Below are 18,088 nucleotides of genomic sequence, written 5' to 3'. Positions count from 1 at the left end.
GAGAAAGACTGCAGTTGGCTAAGGGTAAAACGGCTTCGTTCATTACCTCCAGCACTTCAACCTGAGTCTTCTCTAATTCAGACACCTTTTGATCATGCTGTAGCTTCAAACCTTGCAGCTCATTGTTTTCAAGTTGCAACATGTCCAGAATATTCTTTAGTTCTAAGAGAAACAGAGCACGATCCATGCTATTAAATGTAGTTGAAAACATTTACAAAATGAAACAGAAAATAATGCTGTTGATATAAGAAACAATAGGTCATCAAAACATATCTATTGTGCTGAATTAATGGAGCTAATTGTATTTTTTTTTTTTTTAAGATTTTATTTATTTATTCATGAGAGACAGACAGAGAGAGAGAGAGAGGCAGAGGGAGAAGCAGGCTCCCAAGGAGCAGGGAGCCCGATGCGGGACTCGATCCCAGGACCCTGGGATCATGACCTGAGCCGAAGGCAGACGCTTAACCATCTGAGCCACCCAGGTGCCCGGAGCTAATTGTATTTTTAAGAAGATTTTATTTATCTGAGAGAGCGAGAGAAGCGTGCACACAAACGGGGGTGGGAGAAGAGGGAGAAGCAGACTCCCCAATGAGCAGGGAGTCCAAAGCAGGGCTCGATCCCAGGACCCTGAGACTATGACCTGAGCCAAAGCCAGAGGCTTAACCAACTGAGCCACCCAGGTACCCTGGAGCTAACTGTATTTTAATGAAAAAAAAAAAAAAAAAAAAATCCTTTAAAATATTGCTAAACATTAACTTGTTAAATTTTAATTTGTTAAAAATATTTTAACAAAAACATTAACAAAGATCTAGTTTTAAGAGCAATTACTCCATCTAAATGGATTTTAATCAAAATAAATAGGAAAGATGTTAAAATCTGAGATTCAGATAACAATTTTTTATCTTTTAAAATATAGATTTTCAAGTATTAACTCTCTTTTCTGACTATACAAATATTTACTCACTATAGGAAATTTCAAGGAAAAAATGAAAACCCAAAGATGATCACTACAGCAATAGTATTTTGATGTATTTCCTTCCAGGAGCGTGCAGACGTGCGTGTGCGCACACACATGCACAGATTTTCAAAATAAATTGGGAGTATGCTCTATATTCAGTTTTGTATCTATATTTTCAATCTTCCCATCAGCATTTTTTGCATGCCATTAAATGTTTAAAATGTGGCTTTTAAATTGGCCAAGTTTCCAAATTCTATTATAAATTTTGCTGCAAGTATCCCAACTCAGCCAGCTTAATTTGTGAAACAAGCAAATAAAGACTTACTTACTAAATAAATACAATATTGCTAAAATGTATATGAATATTTCCTTTCTCTCAGTAACTAGAAATGGGCTAAATGGTTCAATAGGTGTGAATTTTCAGACTTGAAACACTGGGGGATTGGTCCAATTTATTTTTCTATCAAATAGCCTGTTAGGTGTTCTTCCTTCTCCACATCCTGGTCAGCAATTATTATGACTATTATGCTCTTAAATAAACTTTATCAATTTGAATGGCAGAAAATACTAAAATACTTTTATTATAAAATACTTTTATAATACTGCTTTTCTTTGCTCATCTATAACAAAGTTGAACTTTAAAAGAAGTTTATTCCACCGTTTGTATTTTTTCTGTGATCTGGAATAGAGAGATTTCCAAACTCCGACTTTATATGATTGCTTTCCTTTAAACTTACCAGTTTTATGTTTAGACATTTGTCCTAAAACTACCTGAAGATTCTCTTCCTCTTTTTCAATTTCCTGCTTTACGAGTGCGAGTTGAGCTTTTTTTTCACTAATCTGGACATTCAGTTCTCCTTTCTGAAAACTGAGTTCTTCCAGAAGAGATTTTACTTCCTGTGCACCCCCCCACAAAAACAAAAGAAAACAAAAGTCAACTCTGCTTTACAAAATTATGAATAGAAATTACACTGAAATCACTTTTGTTATTAACTATCTCATTTCACAAAAATTCTAATCTGGAAACGAGTTCAATTTTGCCTTTTATGTCAAGAACAGCAATTTATTTTATTTTATACTAACATATTTCTGTACAATAGAAGTAAGAAAGTCACACATTACCTTCATTTAAAATGCATAAGCAGTATTTACTCTATGCAAGGCAATTTGTCATAGAAAGAAAAGGCTGACTCTGATACATCTCCTGCCCTCAAGAGGCTGAGCACCTTGCGGGAAATTAGGCAAGGAGCATAAACATGATCATGAAAGGCTATGATGCCCTAGGAAATGTGCAGAGTGCCTCCAAACTCAGGAAAGAGAGAAACTCCTTCCAACGTAAAGGAAAAGTCAGGGAAGTCTTAGAAGCATCAAGCTGAACCATGAAAAATGGGTAGGATCTGGACATTCCCAAAAAGGAAATTCCTGGAGAAGAAATAGTATGAGAAAAGGCACAGAGGCAGAGAACTTCTATGGGAGAGCTACCCACGCAGCCACAGCCTGGATACGTAACACCACATCAAGCTGATATTATAGAGGGGTCAAGATTCAGGAATTTATATTTGCATTTGGAGGGGAAACCAATTAAAATATCTCAAAATAAATCAACATCATTCTAGGACTTTTAAGAAAACCTAATGAAAAACACACCCGAATGTGATTGCACTTCTCAATTACTTCAGTTTCTCCCAGTCTCAATGCTTCCTGGAGATCAGCTTTGGCCTGGACCATGCTTTCCTGGAGGAGATGCAGTTCTTCCTTTTTACGCCCTAACTGCCTGTCCAAGACGGCCATCTCCTGCTGCTGACCCGACACCTGCATTAAAGAAAAGGGAAGAATGCAAAGCTTGCCAAAGGCCATGCAACTTTCAGTGCTTGCTGTGATGGAGAATACCCAATCCAGCTAACGGTAATGGGGCAATTAGGAACTAGCCTAAGTGTAATTATCCCAGCTGCATGAGTCAGGAGGACCAGGCCAGGGGTGCAGGCATAAATGCCTGATAAAGATCCTGAGCTCACCTACATAAAAGCACTCAAAGCATAGCAAAAACAACAATATGATAATAATGATTATGCCTCAGGTTATGGTTTTCAAAATACTTACATATCTATATCTTATTCCATTTAACAACTACCTTGGCAATGGAAGTCAGGCAGGGATTGAAAAAATTGATTCATTTTGTAAATTTAAAAATTACTAACAATTTTAAGGATGGTACACACTTTTTTATTAAAAAAACAGAAAATGCAGACATGTAAAAGGAAGAAAACAGAGGACATTCATAATGTCCCATTATCAGATGACTGCTTTTGTACTATAAGTGATCTCAGGGTGCATCCTGTTTCGAGACTTGCTTCTTTCACTCAATAACATATTCTATTGAGTCAGGATTCAAATTTGGGTTGGACTCTACTCTTTTTTTTTTAAGATTTTTATTTATTTATTTGACAAAGAGAGACACAGCGAGAAAGGGAACACAAGCAGGGGAAGCGGCAGAGGGAGAAGCAGGCTTCCCGCGGACCAGGGAGCCCGATGCGGGGCTCGATCCCAGGACCCCGGGATCATGACCTGAGCCGAAGGCAGACGCTTAACGACTGAGCCACCCAGGTGTCCCTGGAATCTACTTTTAATCACCAGGAGATACAGCCACATTTATGCTCTGTATCTTCTTTTGTATTTTCCAGTCTTTTCTACACTCGAACACGCATTACTTTTTGTAATCATACATTATGATTATAAATGATGTAGGTTTCAAAGCAGCACGCGCTGCTTTTTCAAGGCATTTGTGGCCCTACCTGCCTCTTCAGCTTTTCCAACTCGGCTTTCTTGGCCTGCAGGAGGTTCTCGGACTCTTTGAGGACCTGCAGGTGGTGATCCTCACTGTGCTGTGCGGTCTCGATGTCCTTCTGCAGCTGCTGCAGCCTGCAAAGAGCAGCAGAACTAGAGCAGGGCCGAAGCGAGGCTGGACCCCGAGCGCGGTCTCCCAGCTTGAGCCCCCGACGCCCGACAGGCTGCACTTACTCTCCCGCCAGGACCTCCTTCTTCTCGTTTAGACACTGGAAGTCGGAGTCTTTTGCTGCCACAACTTCGTTTATTTCTTTCAAGATTTCCTCTTGCTCCATTTTGTGCTGCTCTAAGTCCTTCGTGTCAGCCTGGAGCAACCTAAAACACATCGCTTTATTCCCCAAGGCCCCGTAGACCTGCGTTATTTATCGTAAGGCGTTTACTGTCCTGTCAGAACCAAACTCCTCCCTCATCTTACTGAGCAGCTGAGGGACTCCACCTACCTGAGCTGCTGGTCGGCTTTGACAAGGTTAACGGCAGTTTCCTGGGCTCTCTTTTCTAACTCCTCAGCATCTTTCTCGGCTTGCAATAAATTTCTCTTGGCATTAGCGAACTTCTCGATGGCATTTTTTGTCTAAAAAAGACACTGTCGTTAAAAGCAATCCAGTTACCATACTCCCTCACAGCTGCTGTGGTGTGAACTGGTACAACTCTTTCGGAAAACACCAAGGCAAGACAAAAAGACTGGTAAAGATGTTCACTCACTTTGACTCTCCAATTCTCAGAAAAGAACTCAGGAGTAAAAAACTATTGCACAAAAATCCTCATTGTGGATTGATATACGACTTGACAAATAATAGATTCAGTAAGTGATAACACATCAACACAATGGAATACTGTGTAGCCTTTAAAATGGCAACATAGCAACATGGAAGAATGTTGTTGATATGTTGGCTGAAAAACATAAATTTATTTATTTTAAGATCTTATTTATTTATTTGACAGAGAGAGACATACCAAGAGAAGGAACACAAGCAGGGGGAGTGGGAGAGGGAGAAGCAGGCTTCCCGCTGAGCAGGGAGCCTGATGCGGGGCTCGATCCCAGGACCCTGGGATCACGACCTGAGCTGAAGGCAGACGCTTAACAACTGAGCCACCCAGGTGCCCCGAAAAAAATAAATTTAAAATGGTACAAGTACTCTAAGAGCAACTATGTAAAACTGTATCTGTGCCCACAAAGACAGAAAGGCTACCCAAAAAAGAAACAGTCCGTTGAGGGTAGTGAGTCTGTGAATCTTTTTACTCAAAAATAATCTTTATAGGAACGCCTGGGTGGCTCAGTTGGTTGAGTGTCTGCCTTCGGCTTAGGTCATGATCCAGGGTCCTGGGATCGGGCCCCTCATCAGGCTCTTTGTTCAGCGGGGAGTCTGCTTCTCCCTCTGCCTGCCGCTCTCCCCATGCTTGTGCTCTCTCTCTCTCTGACAAATAAATAAAATCTGAAAAAAAAAAAAAAATAACCTGTATATTATTACGCTTTTTAAATTAAAAGTATCTCCCCAATTAAGTGACACCAAACTGATTTTACCAATATTCCCTCCTCGTAGAGATTATTGCTGTACTGTATTATCATGCTAAATAAAACCTTACTGATTGAAAGATGATTTAATTATGGCTGAGAAACACAAATACTAAATATTTTTGTTGAAGTATTTAAAAATTTTCCTAAACAAGATTTGGCAAAAACAGATTTTTTTTTTTTTTATCAACTTGGTTTCCTTTTTCTGTCTAAAATAAGAGGCTTAAAACAATGTCATCAAAGGTCCAAAAATAGTGTTTGGTTTGCACTTGGTTGAGCAGTGACTCACCTTCAGGCAAAAAGCTCCCATTCTGCAGCTGCACTAAACTCACAGGCGTATGTTAAACTAGTCTACTAAATACCCCGTGTGGAGGCAAAAGGGTTGTTGGCAGGCTCCCAAACAGCTATATATATATTTTTTAAAATTTAAAACCAATTAACATAGAGTGTATTATTAGTTTCAGAGGTAGAATTCAGGGATTCATCAGTTGCATACAACACCCAGTGCTCATTACATCCCGTGCCCTCCTTAATGCCCATCACCCAGTTACCCCATCCCCCACACCCTCCCCTCCAGCAACCCTCAGTTTGTTTCCTATGATTAAGAGTCTCATGGTTTGTCTCCCTCTCTGATTTCGTCTTATTTTATTTTTCCCTCCCTTCGCCTATGTTCATCTGTTTTGGTTCTTAAATTCCACATATGAGTGAAATCATATCGTATTTGTCTTTCTCTGACTGGCTTATTTTGCTTAGCCTAATATCCTCTAGTTCCATCCACATCGTTGCAAACGATTAAGATTTCATTTTTTTGATGGCTGAGTAATATTCCATTGAATATCGACAGCACATCTTCTTTATCCATTCATAACAGCTAGATATTTCACCACACTTCTTTCCATGTCAGAGAGCCGGTTCCTGTCAGTTTCATCAGCAAAGCACCAGATAAAATGCACTACATGCTCCAGAAAGTCACCTTTCTAAGTAGTTTTTGGTCTCTTTCTATGTGAGGTTTTAACACATCTGGCATCTCTACAAAACACACACATCTGGCATCTCTACAAAACACACCACCTTCTCCCTTGCTCCTCCCCCTTAGCCAGCTGCCTCCCTGAGTCATTTTGGGAGGCTGAAGGGGAAAGAGCTTACTAGCCTTGGTTCACTTACTATCTCCGCCAGTTTAATTTTCATTTATATACCAGTGATAAATTCTTCTCTAGTCCTGCTCACACCCATGTTCTCTCACAATCATCTAATGTGTGACAGAAGAAGGAACTGATCATCTGAAAAGACACCAGGATGTTTTTCCATTTATTAAAGCCATCACTCACAGAATTTCTTTAATAAAGTCTTCTTTTCAGTCCCCGGGTAATAGATTTCTATTCATTTAAATCCATCCGTGTTGAAATAACAACATACACATAGTAGTTCCTGAAATGCTCCATGTGGGTCTGGGACGTCTTCACTCTGGAATTCTCTTGGTGAAGCAGAACTTTAGCTGCGTGACCCTGGGCTAGCTACCAGCCTCCCAATGCCGCATCGTCACCGGGCTAACAACTATCTTACAGGATGCCAGGAAAGTTAAATGAAGGGGTATTCATAAAACAGCCAATGTGTGGCCAGAGTAGAGGCCCAGTGACAGGTAGCTCCTTTTCCTCCTTGATTTCCTTCTGTGTTGTAGTCTCAAGAACACTACCTCAGACCAAAAAATATTTGATTTTATAACGTCCACTTGGAGAACAAAGTAATACTAGGAACAAGTCTTCTGAGATCCACTGCTGTTTTAAAATATAAGACTAACCTATTTAATACACAGAGCTATCAGAGCCCAAATAATTTAAAAAAGACACACACAGGATAAGGAAGTGGGGTGCATTAGGAACTAAATGACTTTAGCAGCTTTCAATATGCTACTTCATTTAGGGGCGCCTGGTGGCTCAGGCAGTTAAGCATCTGCCTTTGGCCCAGGTCATAATTCCAGGATCCTGGGATTGAGCCCCACATCGGGCTCCCTGCTCAGCGGGTAATCTGCTTCTCCCTCTCCTTCTGCCCCCCTCCACCCACTCTTGCACTCTCTCTCTCTCTCTCAAATAAATAAAATCTTAAAAAAATATACACTACTTCATTTAACCCTTACTGAACAGCCTTGGTATTCCTGGCCTGAACTAACAGATGAGGAGAGCAAAGCTGGAGACTTAGGGGGCTCGCCCAAATTCTTGCAGCTCTTTAACTAGCAGAGCGCAGCCTGAAACCCAACCGTCTGCCTTGGATGACTGTGTTCTTGTCATATTTTCTTTCTAGTCCTTCATGCTGCCAACAGTAAGCTGCCTCACCCCAAACCACAACAGAACATACTTTCTCTTTTGTGCATGAAAGTTCCCTTTCGGCCTCTGCCAGCAGGCGGTCGGCTTCCCTGAGCTCTGCGCGCCGCTTCAGAAGGGTCCTCTCGAGGCACTCAATTTCATCAACAACATCTTCATGGTGTTCGAGTGACTTCTCTATTTCTAGTTCATTCACAAGACTTTCAACATTTCCATCTATGAAGTCTCTAAAAAAATCATATACACACACATTAAGACACTTTAAATGCAGACAATATAGACACTTGTAGCTTGATAAGAAGATGTAGGATGATTTTCTAATTTCATATGAGAAGCAGTGGGAGACCGGCTACATTTGATTATGTTCAAGGATACATTTACCCTTTCATTCAACATGGTATACTGTTGGGGACACCTGGGTGGCCCGGTCGAGTAAATGTCCGACTCCTGATTTTGGCTCAGATCATGATCTCAGGGTCATGAGACTGAGCCCTGCGTCAGGCTCCGAACTCAGCGTGGAGTCTGCTTGAGATTCTTTCTCCCTCATCCTCTACCCCTCCCCTTGCTCTCACATGCATGCACAATCTTTCTCTCTCTTTAAAATAAATAAATAAATATTAAAAACAAACATGGTATACTATTGACAGTAAGTACACAATATATATAAAGTATGATGTAGCTGTTTTATCTTTTTTGATTCTTTTTTTTTGGTCAGCACTTGTCAAGAGAATGTTATTTCTATTCTTCTGTGGTATAAAAAATAAAACAAACTACTACCATAATAATCATCCATTCCCTTAAAACTATCTCTCAACTTGTAGCTCACTAGCTGCCTCAAAGACTAATTTTGTGATTTACCCTGTTCTACTAGAGTAAAATTATAGTGACAATATTTGACAAACAGAAAGCAAGACAAGGAGGGATTCACTAACTCAAGGCTAATGTGTCAAAATTTGAAAATGAAACTATGACAGAAAAACATGAAAATAAATTCATCAACATATTAACAGATTCTTTCTCTTTAAATGAAGGCATACAGACGATCTTTATTGTCTTCTTCGGACATTTCTGTGTTATCCAAATTCTTTAAAATGATCATATATTATACCTTTATAACTAGGAAAAGAAGTGGTTATCCCATTGCCTTACTATCCTCCCTCAAAAAACCTCTTCCCCATCACATACCTACAAAAGTAATAGCATAATCATCTTTCATCTTCGAAACCCTCAAACATCTAGTCCCCATCTTCTCCTGGTGTGACCCTTGCTTGTCCCTGCCAGGTCTATTGGCCAGTCACGTGTGAGCTCCTAGAAGGCAGAGGCCATAGCTCACTCACCTCTGTGACCTCCACAGATCTCCCCCCAACTTTGGTGCCTGGGCCAGTCTGGCTTACATGACAAAAAACTGGGGAAACCATCAAGAACTCATGGGCTACTGCAGAAGATGGGCTTCTACCCATCTGATGCACTCAGCAGATACTGCATTTGTTAATGGACCCTATGCCAGATGCCGGGGCACAAAGAGGGAGGCCCAGCTACTGCCGTCCTGGGCTCCTTACAACATGGCGTGAACAGTATTATGCCCAAGGTTGCCAGCCCTGAACTGCGGGAGCCTGAGATGAGAAAGGTTTTGTGTGAGAGATGGGATCCCTGATCTTCACCTGGAAAGACGAGGTGGAGTAGGCAGGGGGTAGGGAAACCATTTTAGGCAAGGACAGTATGTGCACAGGTGGGGAGGCAGGAGAAAATGTGGTGTTTGGCGAAACCAAAGAAAAGTAGGTAGGGCGTGAACAAATACTGTGTGTGGGAGAGAAGGGTAAGGCAGACGGGCAGGGTTCAGATCTGGAGGGCGGGTGTGTATTGTGATGGGACCGCATCACACGGCGGAGTGGCACGCTCAGGTCCTGGCTATGTGTAGGGTAGAATGGAGAGGCTGGACAGGGAAGGCTAATGTGGAAGTTAGTCCAACAACCAAGGATGACATGATTAAAGGCCAGGGCAGCAGTGACAAAAGAAGGGGACCAGCTTGACAGCTCTTTGTGTATACTTGTAAGACTTGGACACCAGCTGGAGGCTTGGGAAAGTGGGGAAAGAGGAGCTGAGGACACCTGGCATGTTTTTAGCCAGAGTAACTGGGGAGGGCGGATGGCTGTGCCATTCTCCAAAAGGGCCTACAAGAAGAGCTGATTTGGACTACTGGCCAAGAGAACTCAGGCTTGCACCGCGCAGCCTGGGAGTCACCCCGTGGCTAATACTTTAAATTCAACGCTATTCCTCACTTGTTAGCCACATTTCAAGGGCTCAAAGGCACATGTGGCTAGTGACCACTGTTCTGGACAACACAGATCTGCAGCATTTCCAAGATCACAGAAAGCTCTACCGGATAACACTGACTTAGGTTACCTTAATGAGCCAATATCCTATTCATCAGAATTATAAAAATAAAATGGCTAATAATAATTACTTTCGCTGTTGATGTTTCTGGATGGTTCTATGTAATTCTTCTACTTCATACTCTAAGTCTTTCTTCTCTTGCAGAAGACCATCAATATTATGATGCAGTTCTTCCAGTTCTTTCTCCGACTGCCGCTTAGATGCTCTCATGCACGGTTCCTGTTTCCCAGATTTTAAATGCTGCATTATGTCTTCTAATCTAGAAACTTCATTCTCCTGAACAAAGAAAGAAACACAGTACTGAGAACATCACTTGATGTTTCTCTTTCCTGCCAAGAGCTGCAATTAACTCGAAGTGCTATCTACAATGTGAAAATGGTGGTAGCTTCTAAGACTTCAGTGTGAAAAGAAAAATTAAGTCAAGCCAATTTTTCACATACCACAGATGAAATTGATGAACAGAGCTTTTAACTTTTCCATCAGCCCAACTACGGCTGATACACATTCACCAAACACCTCGTAGGGATCATCTCTACCTCCAGAGGTCAGCAAGTAGCAGAAGAGACAGACACAGGTGTCTCCCTCCTCTGGACACAGCGGAGGGGAGTTAAAATACTACTTAAAGTCATTAAAATACTACTTAAAAACATTTGTAAAACCATGGGGAAATGCCTGTAATGTTAAGTGGGAAAAACAGAATATGAAACCTGTGTACGAATTATGAAAAGAAAAAAATAATCACCTATCTCACCACCCAGAGATAATCTCCACCACAACCCTGCTGCTCGTATATGTGAATACACGAGCACATACATGTGTGTGAGTATACACACACGGATACATGTGGGCACAAGTACAGGAACTACTATGCGAATACACCTTCATATACACATCAGTACTTGTCAATAGAAAAATACACAATAGGCTCTCCAAAAATAGTTAATTTCTAGACTGAAAGCATTTTTGTTAGAAGATGGTTAAACAAAGTTTGCAGACTGGCCTGGTATCCTAACTCTCGTCCGGAAGAGTATTTTAATAAAAGAATGCTTACTCCACTCTAAACACCAACCTTATAAGCACACTTGGGACATAATCCGTTCATAAATAGGTCGAATCATTACTTATATACCCTTATTCAGTCTCCCATGGACGCAGTGTGGACAGGGAGTCTTACGTCTTTCCACTTACCAAGTTATGGTGTTCTGGGACGTTGCAATGCAGCACCCCCACGGGGATGAGGGGTACAGACAAGCTGGCAGGTGGAGGACCATACACGATGGGAGCCCCAACAGGAGGTGGGCCATAAACAACAGCGCCGGGGTTGAGAGGTTGGCTATTGTTGGGCAAGGGAGGAGGGGGTGCATACAGGGCCATGCCCTGGGGTACAGGAGAACCATCGGGAAACACAGTGTATATCATGTATCCGGGGGGAGGTACAAATGGCTGGACCTCTTGGTCATCTAGCTGGCTCTCTTCCTGGCTATCTCCTCCGCTGTCTGCATCTTGAAAGAAAGAGAAGAGTGTTTTACCCCCATGGCTTATTAGGTAAACAAATTTATACAGAACGGCAGCACTTAGACCCAAATCCCAAGACGTGAGAATGAAATTTCGCCAAAAAGGTCAAAAGCAGTTTTGAAAAGCTGATCAAAACAGGGATTCATATATTTTCAGTGGCTGATACTTGAGTTTTTCTTACGCCTATCTGTTGATTTGCCTTTTTTTTTTTTTTGGTTTTCATTCATTTATTCAGCAACCACTTGGGTGCCTGCTTCAGGCTAGAGAAGAGACCAACAGAGATGCAGAGAGGAGCAGTGAGACCCACAGCCCTCAGCACTGACCACGATCACGGCGCACGGCTCTCCAAGCTGCTGGCCTTCCTGCTTATCTCCCTGACCAGCAGGATCTACATCTCTGATGACAGCTTAGCACGCAGCAGGCACTCAGTAAATAGCTCCTGAACGAACACACTCTCCAAAGGGTGTATTCCTACTTTACACTCAACAGTCTCAGAGGAGCTACATAATTTGCCTAGGATCACGCAGCTACCTACTACAAGAGCTATGATTAACTCCCAAGTCTGACTCTTCCTCTCAGAGCTTTAGAAGATGGACCTATAACACTTCATTTTACGGGCGCCTGGGTGGCTCAGTCGTTAAGCGTCTGCCTTCGGCTCGGGTCATGATCCCGGGGTCCTGGCATCGAGCCCCACGTCTGGCTCCCTGCTCGGCAGGAAGCCTGCTTCTCCCTCTCCCACTCCCCCTGCTTGTGTTCCCTCTCTCGCTGTCTCTCTCTCTGTCAAAAAATAAATAAAATCTTTAAAAAAACCACTTCATTTTAGTCGAGCTAGTCAATGCCATGACACAAGGAGGTAAGCACCTGCCATGCTCCAGGAGCGCAGGTGACGAAGCCGCTCAGTCAGCCTGGGTGAGGCAGGGTGGAGGAAGGCTCCATAAAGGAGTGCTATTTGAGGGCCTGGGTCTTGTTGAACGTTCAACAGGAATGGATTTAGGAGAGGAAGGAAGAAGGACATTCTAAACAAAGGGTTTAAAACAGGGAGGTTAGAGGAACATGGCATGCCTTGGGTATCTTAGGCAGCTGGGATGGCTGACTGTGGGACAGTAATGGGAGGGGAGACAAGAGGTCACTGGCCAAGGCCGCAGCACAGAGGGCCTTGCAGAACAAGCTAAGGAGTCTGGATTGTGTCTTATGGATTTCAGGGAACCAATAAAAGAGAAATGCAACTTCCCTTCTGTGATTTAACTTACCTCTATTTGAAAACGATTTATGTAACCCACTTCTGATGGGAGAATACACCCAGTATCCCGAGACAGGTGGAGGACCACTGTCCTCCTTTCCATCCTGCTGTCCATGACGTGGTTTTCTAACAGGAGTTGAGGCTGTGTACTTTAGGCCGACGCCAGAGTCCTTGGTGGCCTGGGAGCTGTGGCTGGAAACCTAAAATAAATGATAGATGAGCCCACTATTTACTAAAAATGAAAAGACTGAGTTGGAGAAACGCCAAAGTCTAGAACAATCGCTGAGATGTAGCAAAGTTGAGAAAGAACTGGTTTCTTTTCATAGATTCTAATTCTCATTTTTCAGAAAGAAGTGAGACATGATTACACAGTCAAGTCAGGTAAATGGGCTAAGTGTCGGCCTCTCTTCTCCAGTGCTCATCTTTCCTGGTGGCTTCTCCCCTTTTGCCTTCTCCCTGATGGCCCACCAATGAAGGCCAGGGAAACCAATGAATTTTCAAGGCCATATGGGATATTAGTCTCCTGCTGTCTTGGGAGCCTGGTGTGGCTGGGAAGCTCTACTCTGCTACCCTCCCTCCTTCCCAGTCATAAATAGGTCTACTTCCCAAACCCTCGCCCAGCTCAGCCTTACAATGTTACATCTAACCTACACAGCTTCCACCTTCAGCCCTGGATGTCAAGGCTGTCTGGATTCTGGTTAAGTCTACACAGCCCTGGGATGCCCGTGTGTCAGCCACTTCTCCCTGACTGTTGCCTGTCTGCTGATTCTAGCAGGAGATCACCCAGCCCCGCTGCTCCAGATGCAGGCCGCTTACTGTCCTCTCCTCACTTCCCACCTTCAAGCCCCAAGCCGTGACCATTGTGTCTCCTGGACATCCTTGGTGCCATCTCTCCCCCAGCTCCACTGCTCTAGCTCTGGCTTCTGTCCCTCATGGAATGAGTTCACACAGCGCCCCCCCGCCCCTGCCCCAGGTTCACCCCCCGCAAGCCGGGCCCCCACACTCAGCCCAATTACTCCTCCTAAACTACGGCTCTGATCACATTACACAGCCGCGGTCCTCAAGGCCTCCCTGAGTCAGTGCAAGAGATTTTGAGGCCCTTTTCAAAAGCATGAGCCCCATCTACTTTCCCAGCCTCACCTTTCACTGTTCCCATCCAACCGTCCAACCCCACAAGGCTACTCACCACAGCTAAACCAACTCTCCCCTTCCACACATTTCCTCCCTCCTAAAAGCCCACCCCTTGAAGGCTAAGTGCTGACCTCATGACTGTGTGTGAAGCCTTCTTTCCTGAACTTCCCCATGCGAGGAAGCCCTAACACTTCTCTACAACAGAGCACACAGGTCAAGTCTGTTGTCACGTGCATGCCATTGTTGTAATTACACTGGTGTACGGGTCTCCCAACCAGCGCATGAGCTCTTGGACATCATTCATTCCTCATGGCACCCCATCCCACCTAGCACCTGACCTAGATTTCATGAACACAGAATGAAATGTTGGCTAAAATCAAATGAAATCCAGGTGCCCAGTTTTCTGTCAGCCTCTGCACAATTTTCTACCCATTTCCAACAGGCCCTCTGGGCTTGTCACCTTATCCCCTTGCAGAATCTTCTTTCACGGACCCACAACATACCACCTGGGCATGAACGGGCAACGGCAATATTCCCAGGAAGGCCCTATTTTCATCTCAAATATTACAAACACTTAAGAACCTCAATGCATGGCTTAGCCTAGACATATTGTTCTTGAGACCTTCTTCACAAACTGGGAGACGAGAACACTGTCACATTTCCTTCAAGAAAATTCAGTATACACTCCCAGCATCACAGACTTCCTACTTTTGATGATGTTGGTGGTGGCATAAAGTACCAATAGCCTCGTCTTTTGAAAGGATCGGTCATGCTGCTGATGTAATCATTCTGATGAGAAACTTCACGTCGAAGTTCAGCAATTTCTTCCAAAACATTTTCAAAGCTTCCTTTGTTAACATCTGCAAAAGAAAGCCATTCTGTGAAATTTGGCATGAAATCCTCTACTTCCCTCCTCTCTCAACGTACCCAAGTGATGCCACGGCAGCCAATGACTTTGATCAGCTCCTCAAAGCTGACTTTTCAGCCTGTCCCGTGGTAACAAGTTTTTGCTAACACTTAAAGAGGATAAACATACCCCTCTGTTGTTCATTTATAAAGTAAGCCAGGGAAAGAGAACAGATTTGTAAACATTATTCCTTTTGAAAATTCAAAAATCTCTTGTCTCATTGTAATCAAGTTCCTTAATACTTCACTTACATAAAATGTTTTTTAAATTCTTTGTTTTTATTCATTAAGCTAATTATCACAGCTCTGTAAATCAAGCATGGAATTGATCTATCACAGTTAAATAAATTTGCTACGGTGAAAAACAAACAGGATGATCTTTTTTTCACATGATTTGATTTTAGAACAACTGTTTTTAAAACTACTACCCAAATCAAAGCCCAATACTTTACCAGCCCCGGTGAGGTCCAGTAAATTCCGCAGCCTTGCGATCTCTGTCCTTTGTCTCTCCATTGTCTCATTTAGTTTCTCCATCTCCAGCACCTGTGAGTTCACTCCTCCAGTGCCAACATCTACTTTCACCATCTCATTTTGAAACTATTAAAAAATCACATACACAAAGTTGCCCACGAATACTCTTTCCCAGGTGCACTTATCCTTGCAGCTTGATTTAGTACTTCTAGAACTTTTACCCATGCTTTACTCACGAGGATGCTGCGTCACTCCTTGTACTGAAATCGCACTCCGCCCAGCACGCAGTAGGGGACCAAGTGCTGACGAACCACTGATTACACTTCCAAATTCTCTGAGTGGCCACTTCCACTACTTTTGTCTTTGAGCAACTGATACAGGCCCAATAAGGGGGAGACCCCAGCACTGACCTGCTCCTCTTTATCTCTGAGAAGGTTCTGCAGGAGTTCAATCTCCGCTTCTGCTCGGGTCAGCTCCCTGGCCGCTTGTGCTGCCTTTCTGCTGAACCTCTGCGTCTCCTGCAGCTCCTACTGGGACAGAGGTAGGGGAGAGGCAGCACTGCCATCATTCGCTGTCTCCTTCATTTCTCTCTTCCTCTCAGACTCCTCTGTGTTCGTCCGATCGCCAGCCTCTCGTGCGTGAGTGCGTGTGTGTGTGTGCGGCGCCAGGTCCCACCCTGTCCCGTGCTGTTCCCATCACTTGGCAGCCTGGCTCCACCCCTGCATGGGGCCAGGTGGGCAGGGGGCTACATCAGAAAGAACCAGAGCTAACTTTTTCTTCACTATTCTCCGGTCTTCCACGACTAGTGTCTCTCTGCACTCTCATCATTAGATGGTCTCTCCTATGATCTATTGTCTTAATCTCATGAGCATCTACCCCCTTTCAAACCGTTACAGACAGCATTTCAGTCAGAAGGCAGAACAGCCCGAGAGGTCACGTGTTATCTGACTGCACAAGATGAAAAGTCTGGGGTTTGGAAGGATGAGATGGCCAGCCTTTAAAACCCTGGTTCAGGTGTGTATGCACAGCCATCTCCCTATGCAAAGCGCTACACTTTGAGGTGGGGACAGTATGTTTCATTTGATGGTTCCTGTCAGGGCTCAGGAGGGGGCAGGACCCACGGCAGGGCTGTGACAGGAGAAATACAATCCTTAGGTCTGAAGGGAGACAGCAACTTTACAGTGGTTTCTAAGACAACCAAAGTCTATAACAAAATAATAATAAAAGCAATAAACAAGTGGCTATGTTTTGGGGCAGCAGGGCCGGTGGAAGCTTGTTCTAGACAGGTGGACTCACCTCTGCTCGCTCCTGGTTAATTTTCATCACAGTTCCATGAAGGGACTTGAGCTGGTCTTTGGCAACGGTGAGCTCAGCCGTGGCTAGCTTATCAGAGGCGACCACGGCTTTCTTTAGTTTCTTCAATTCTCTATCTAAACCAAGAAATTGTTCCTGAGACTTGGCATCTTCAAGTTTCTTCTAAAATAAAAGAAACATTAATTGAACAGATGAATCACTTGGCAGCAATTAATTAAGACACAAGCTCCATGAGGGCAGGGACTCTGTTCACTGCTACCCAGCCCGTATCTAGAATACCTGGTACAAAGTAGGTGCTCCATAAATATTCACTGAGTGAATGAATAAATAAAATGAACTCAAAATTGTATGGTAAACTTAGAATGAAATCAGTCTTCTTAGTCAAGAACCTTTGCGATCACAGATTCATTCATTCATTGGAAAACCATTTCCTGGCACCATCACCAAGTGATGGACCAGCCCCTTGTGACTGCTGAGTCAGGCACTGGGAGGATATGGTGGTAAATAAAGCAGACTGGGCTATTGCCTTCAAGGAGCTTATGAGAGACAGATAATAAACAAACACTCAGACAAACACATACTCAAAATGGTGGTTAGTAGCTATCAAGGGACAGAACAGGGTACTATTTGAGAGAACAGCAGGAGAGATGGAGATTGGTGGGGAGGGGGCAGTCAGAGAGAAGGATGGAGGAACATGGTCCAGGAGAGGGAATGGCATGTGGGAAAGCCAGGAGAACTTGGCATTTTTGAGGAACTGAAAGAAGGAGCCTGGTGAGAACAGGAGGGAGGCAAATCATGCCAGGCCTCATTGGCTTAAGAATTTAGGTCTTTTTCATAAAAACAACAGAAGTTCCTGGACAGGGGAAGTGGCCGGGGGTGGGGGTGGGGGTTGGGACTAACAGGAGTCAATGCCTGTTTTTGAAAGAGCGTGGTGGCGGCTCCGGGAAGCGGGGTCATCTGTCAGGTGGCCACACCAGTGGTTCAGAAGGGAGATGATGGCTGGATGGGGGTGGTGGCATCAGAGAAGAAAAAAGGAACTATATTCCAGATATATTTTGGGGGCGGACATGACAGGACTTGGGAACTGAAAGGTACTTGGTCAAGTCTGAAGCAAGTCATTCACTGAGGCTGGGAGAAGGGAGAAGGCACATGTGCGGAGTGACAAGGTATCAAACAGTGGAGCACGGGAGAGTGAACTGACCAGAGAGAAGGGGGATGCTGCCCATCTGAGGCTGAGGACCAAGAGATTGTAACGATACCACTGTGCCTGGGTGGGTGATATTTTTCTGCAGGAATACTCAGGATGGGTATCAGCCCAAAGCATACAGCTGCAGTTCTGTCGGGCAAGTGAGACAGGAGAAAAGGACAAGGGACTTGAGGACATTTGCAAAAATGGGTATCAAGGGGACCATGGAATTTAGGTCGGGCGATGATGAGGAAGGTAGACAGGAAACCCTAACAGACAGAAAAGGTGGGATTCATGC

The 18,088-nt window shown here is 43.8% G+C and overlaps 1 protein-coding gene across 12 annotated transcripts in view; it reads right to left on the bottom strand.

Moving 5' to 3' along the window:
- CNTRL (centriolin) overlaps positions 1-18,088 on the bottom strand; it is an 83,214-nt gene that overhangs the window by 14,013 nt on the left and 51,113 nt on the right. For all 12 annotated transcript variants that reach the window (XM_064579462.1, XM_064579451.1, XM_064579452.1 and 9 more), the window contains 14 exons: positions 16,587-16,766; positions 15,701-15,817; positions 15,272-15,416; positions 14,622-14,773; positions 12,793-12,982; positions 11,216-11,529; positions 10,098-10,303; positions 7,668-7,860; positions 4,243-4,373; positions 3,977-4,117; positions 3,751-3,877; positions 2,606-2,770; positions 1,696-1,855; positions 47-162 (listed from right to left, as the gene is read on the bottom strand). In XM_064579462.1, the coding sequence (XP_064435532.1) occupies positions 47-162; positions 1,696-1,855; positions 2,606-2,770; positions 3,751-3,877; positions 3,977-4,117; positions 4,243-4,373; positions 7,668-7,860; positions 10,098-10,303; positions 11,216-11,529; positions 12,793-12,982; positions 14,622-14,773; positions 15,272-15,416; positions 15,701-15,817; positions 16,587-16,766 (2,337 nt within the window). The remainder of the gene's footprint in view (positions 1-46; positions 163-1,695; positions 1,856-2,605; positions 2,771-3,750; positions 3,878-3,976; positions 4,118-4,242; positions 4,374-7,667; positions 7,861-10,097; positions 10,304-11,215; positions 11,530-12,792; positions 12,983-14,621; positions 14,774-15,271; positions 15,417-15,700; positions 15,818-16,586; positions 16,767-18,088) is intronic.

The sequence above is a fragment of the Mirounga angustirostris genome, unplaced genomic scaffold (assembly GCF_029215605.1).
Source record: "Mirounga angustirostris isolate CCGP_5_RB_7025 unplaced genomic scaffold, mMirAng1.0.hap1 SCAF_15, whole genome shotgun sequence".
Lineage (NCBI taxonomy): Eukaryota > Metazoa > Chordata > Mammalia > Carnivora > Phocidae > Mirounga > Mirounga angustirostris.
Note: the sequence above shows the minus strand (reverse complement) of the source record. Positions and strands in the feature narration are given on the sequence as shown.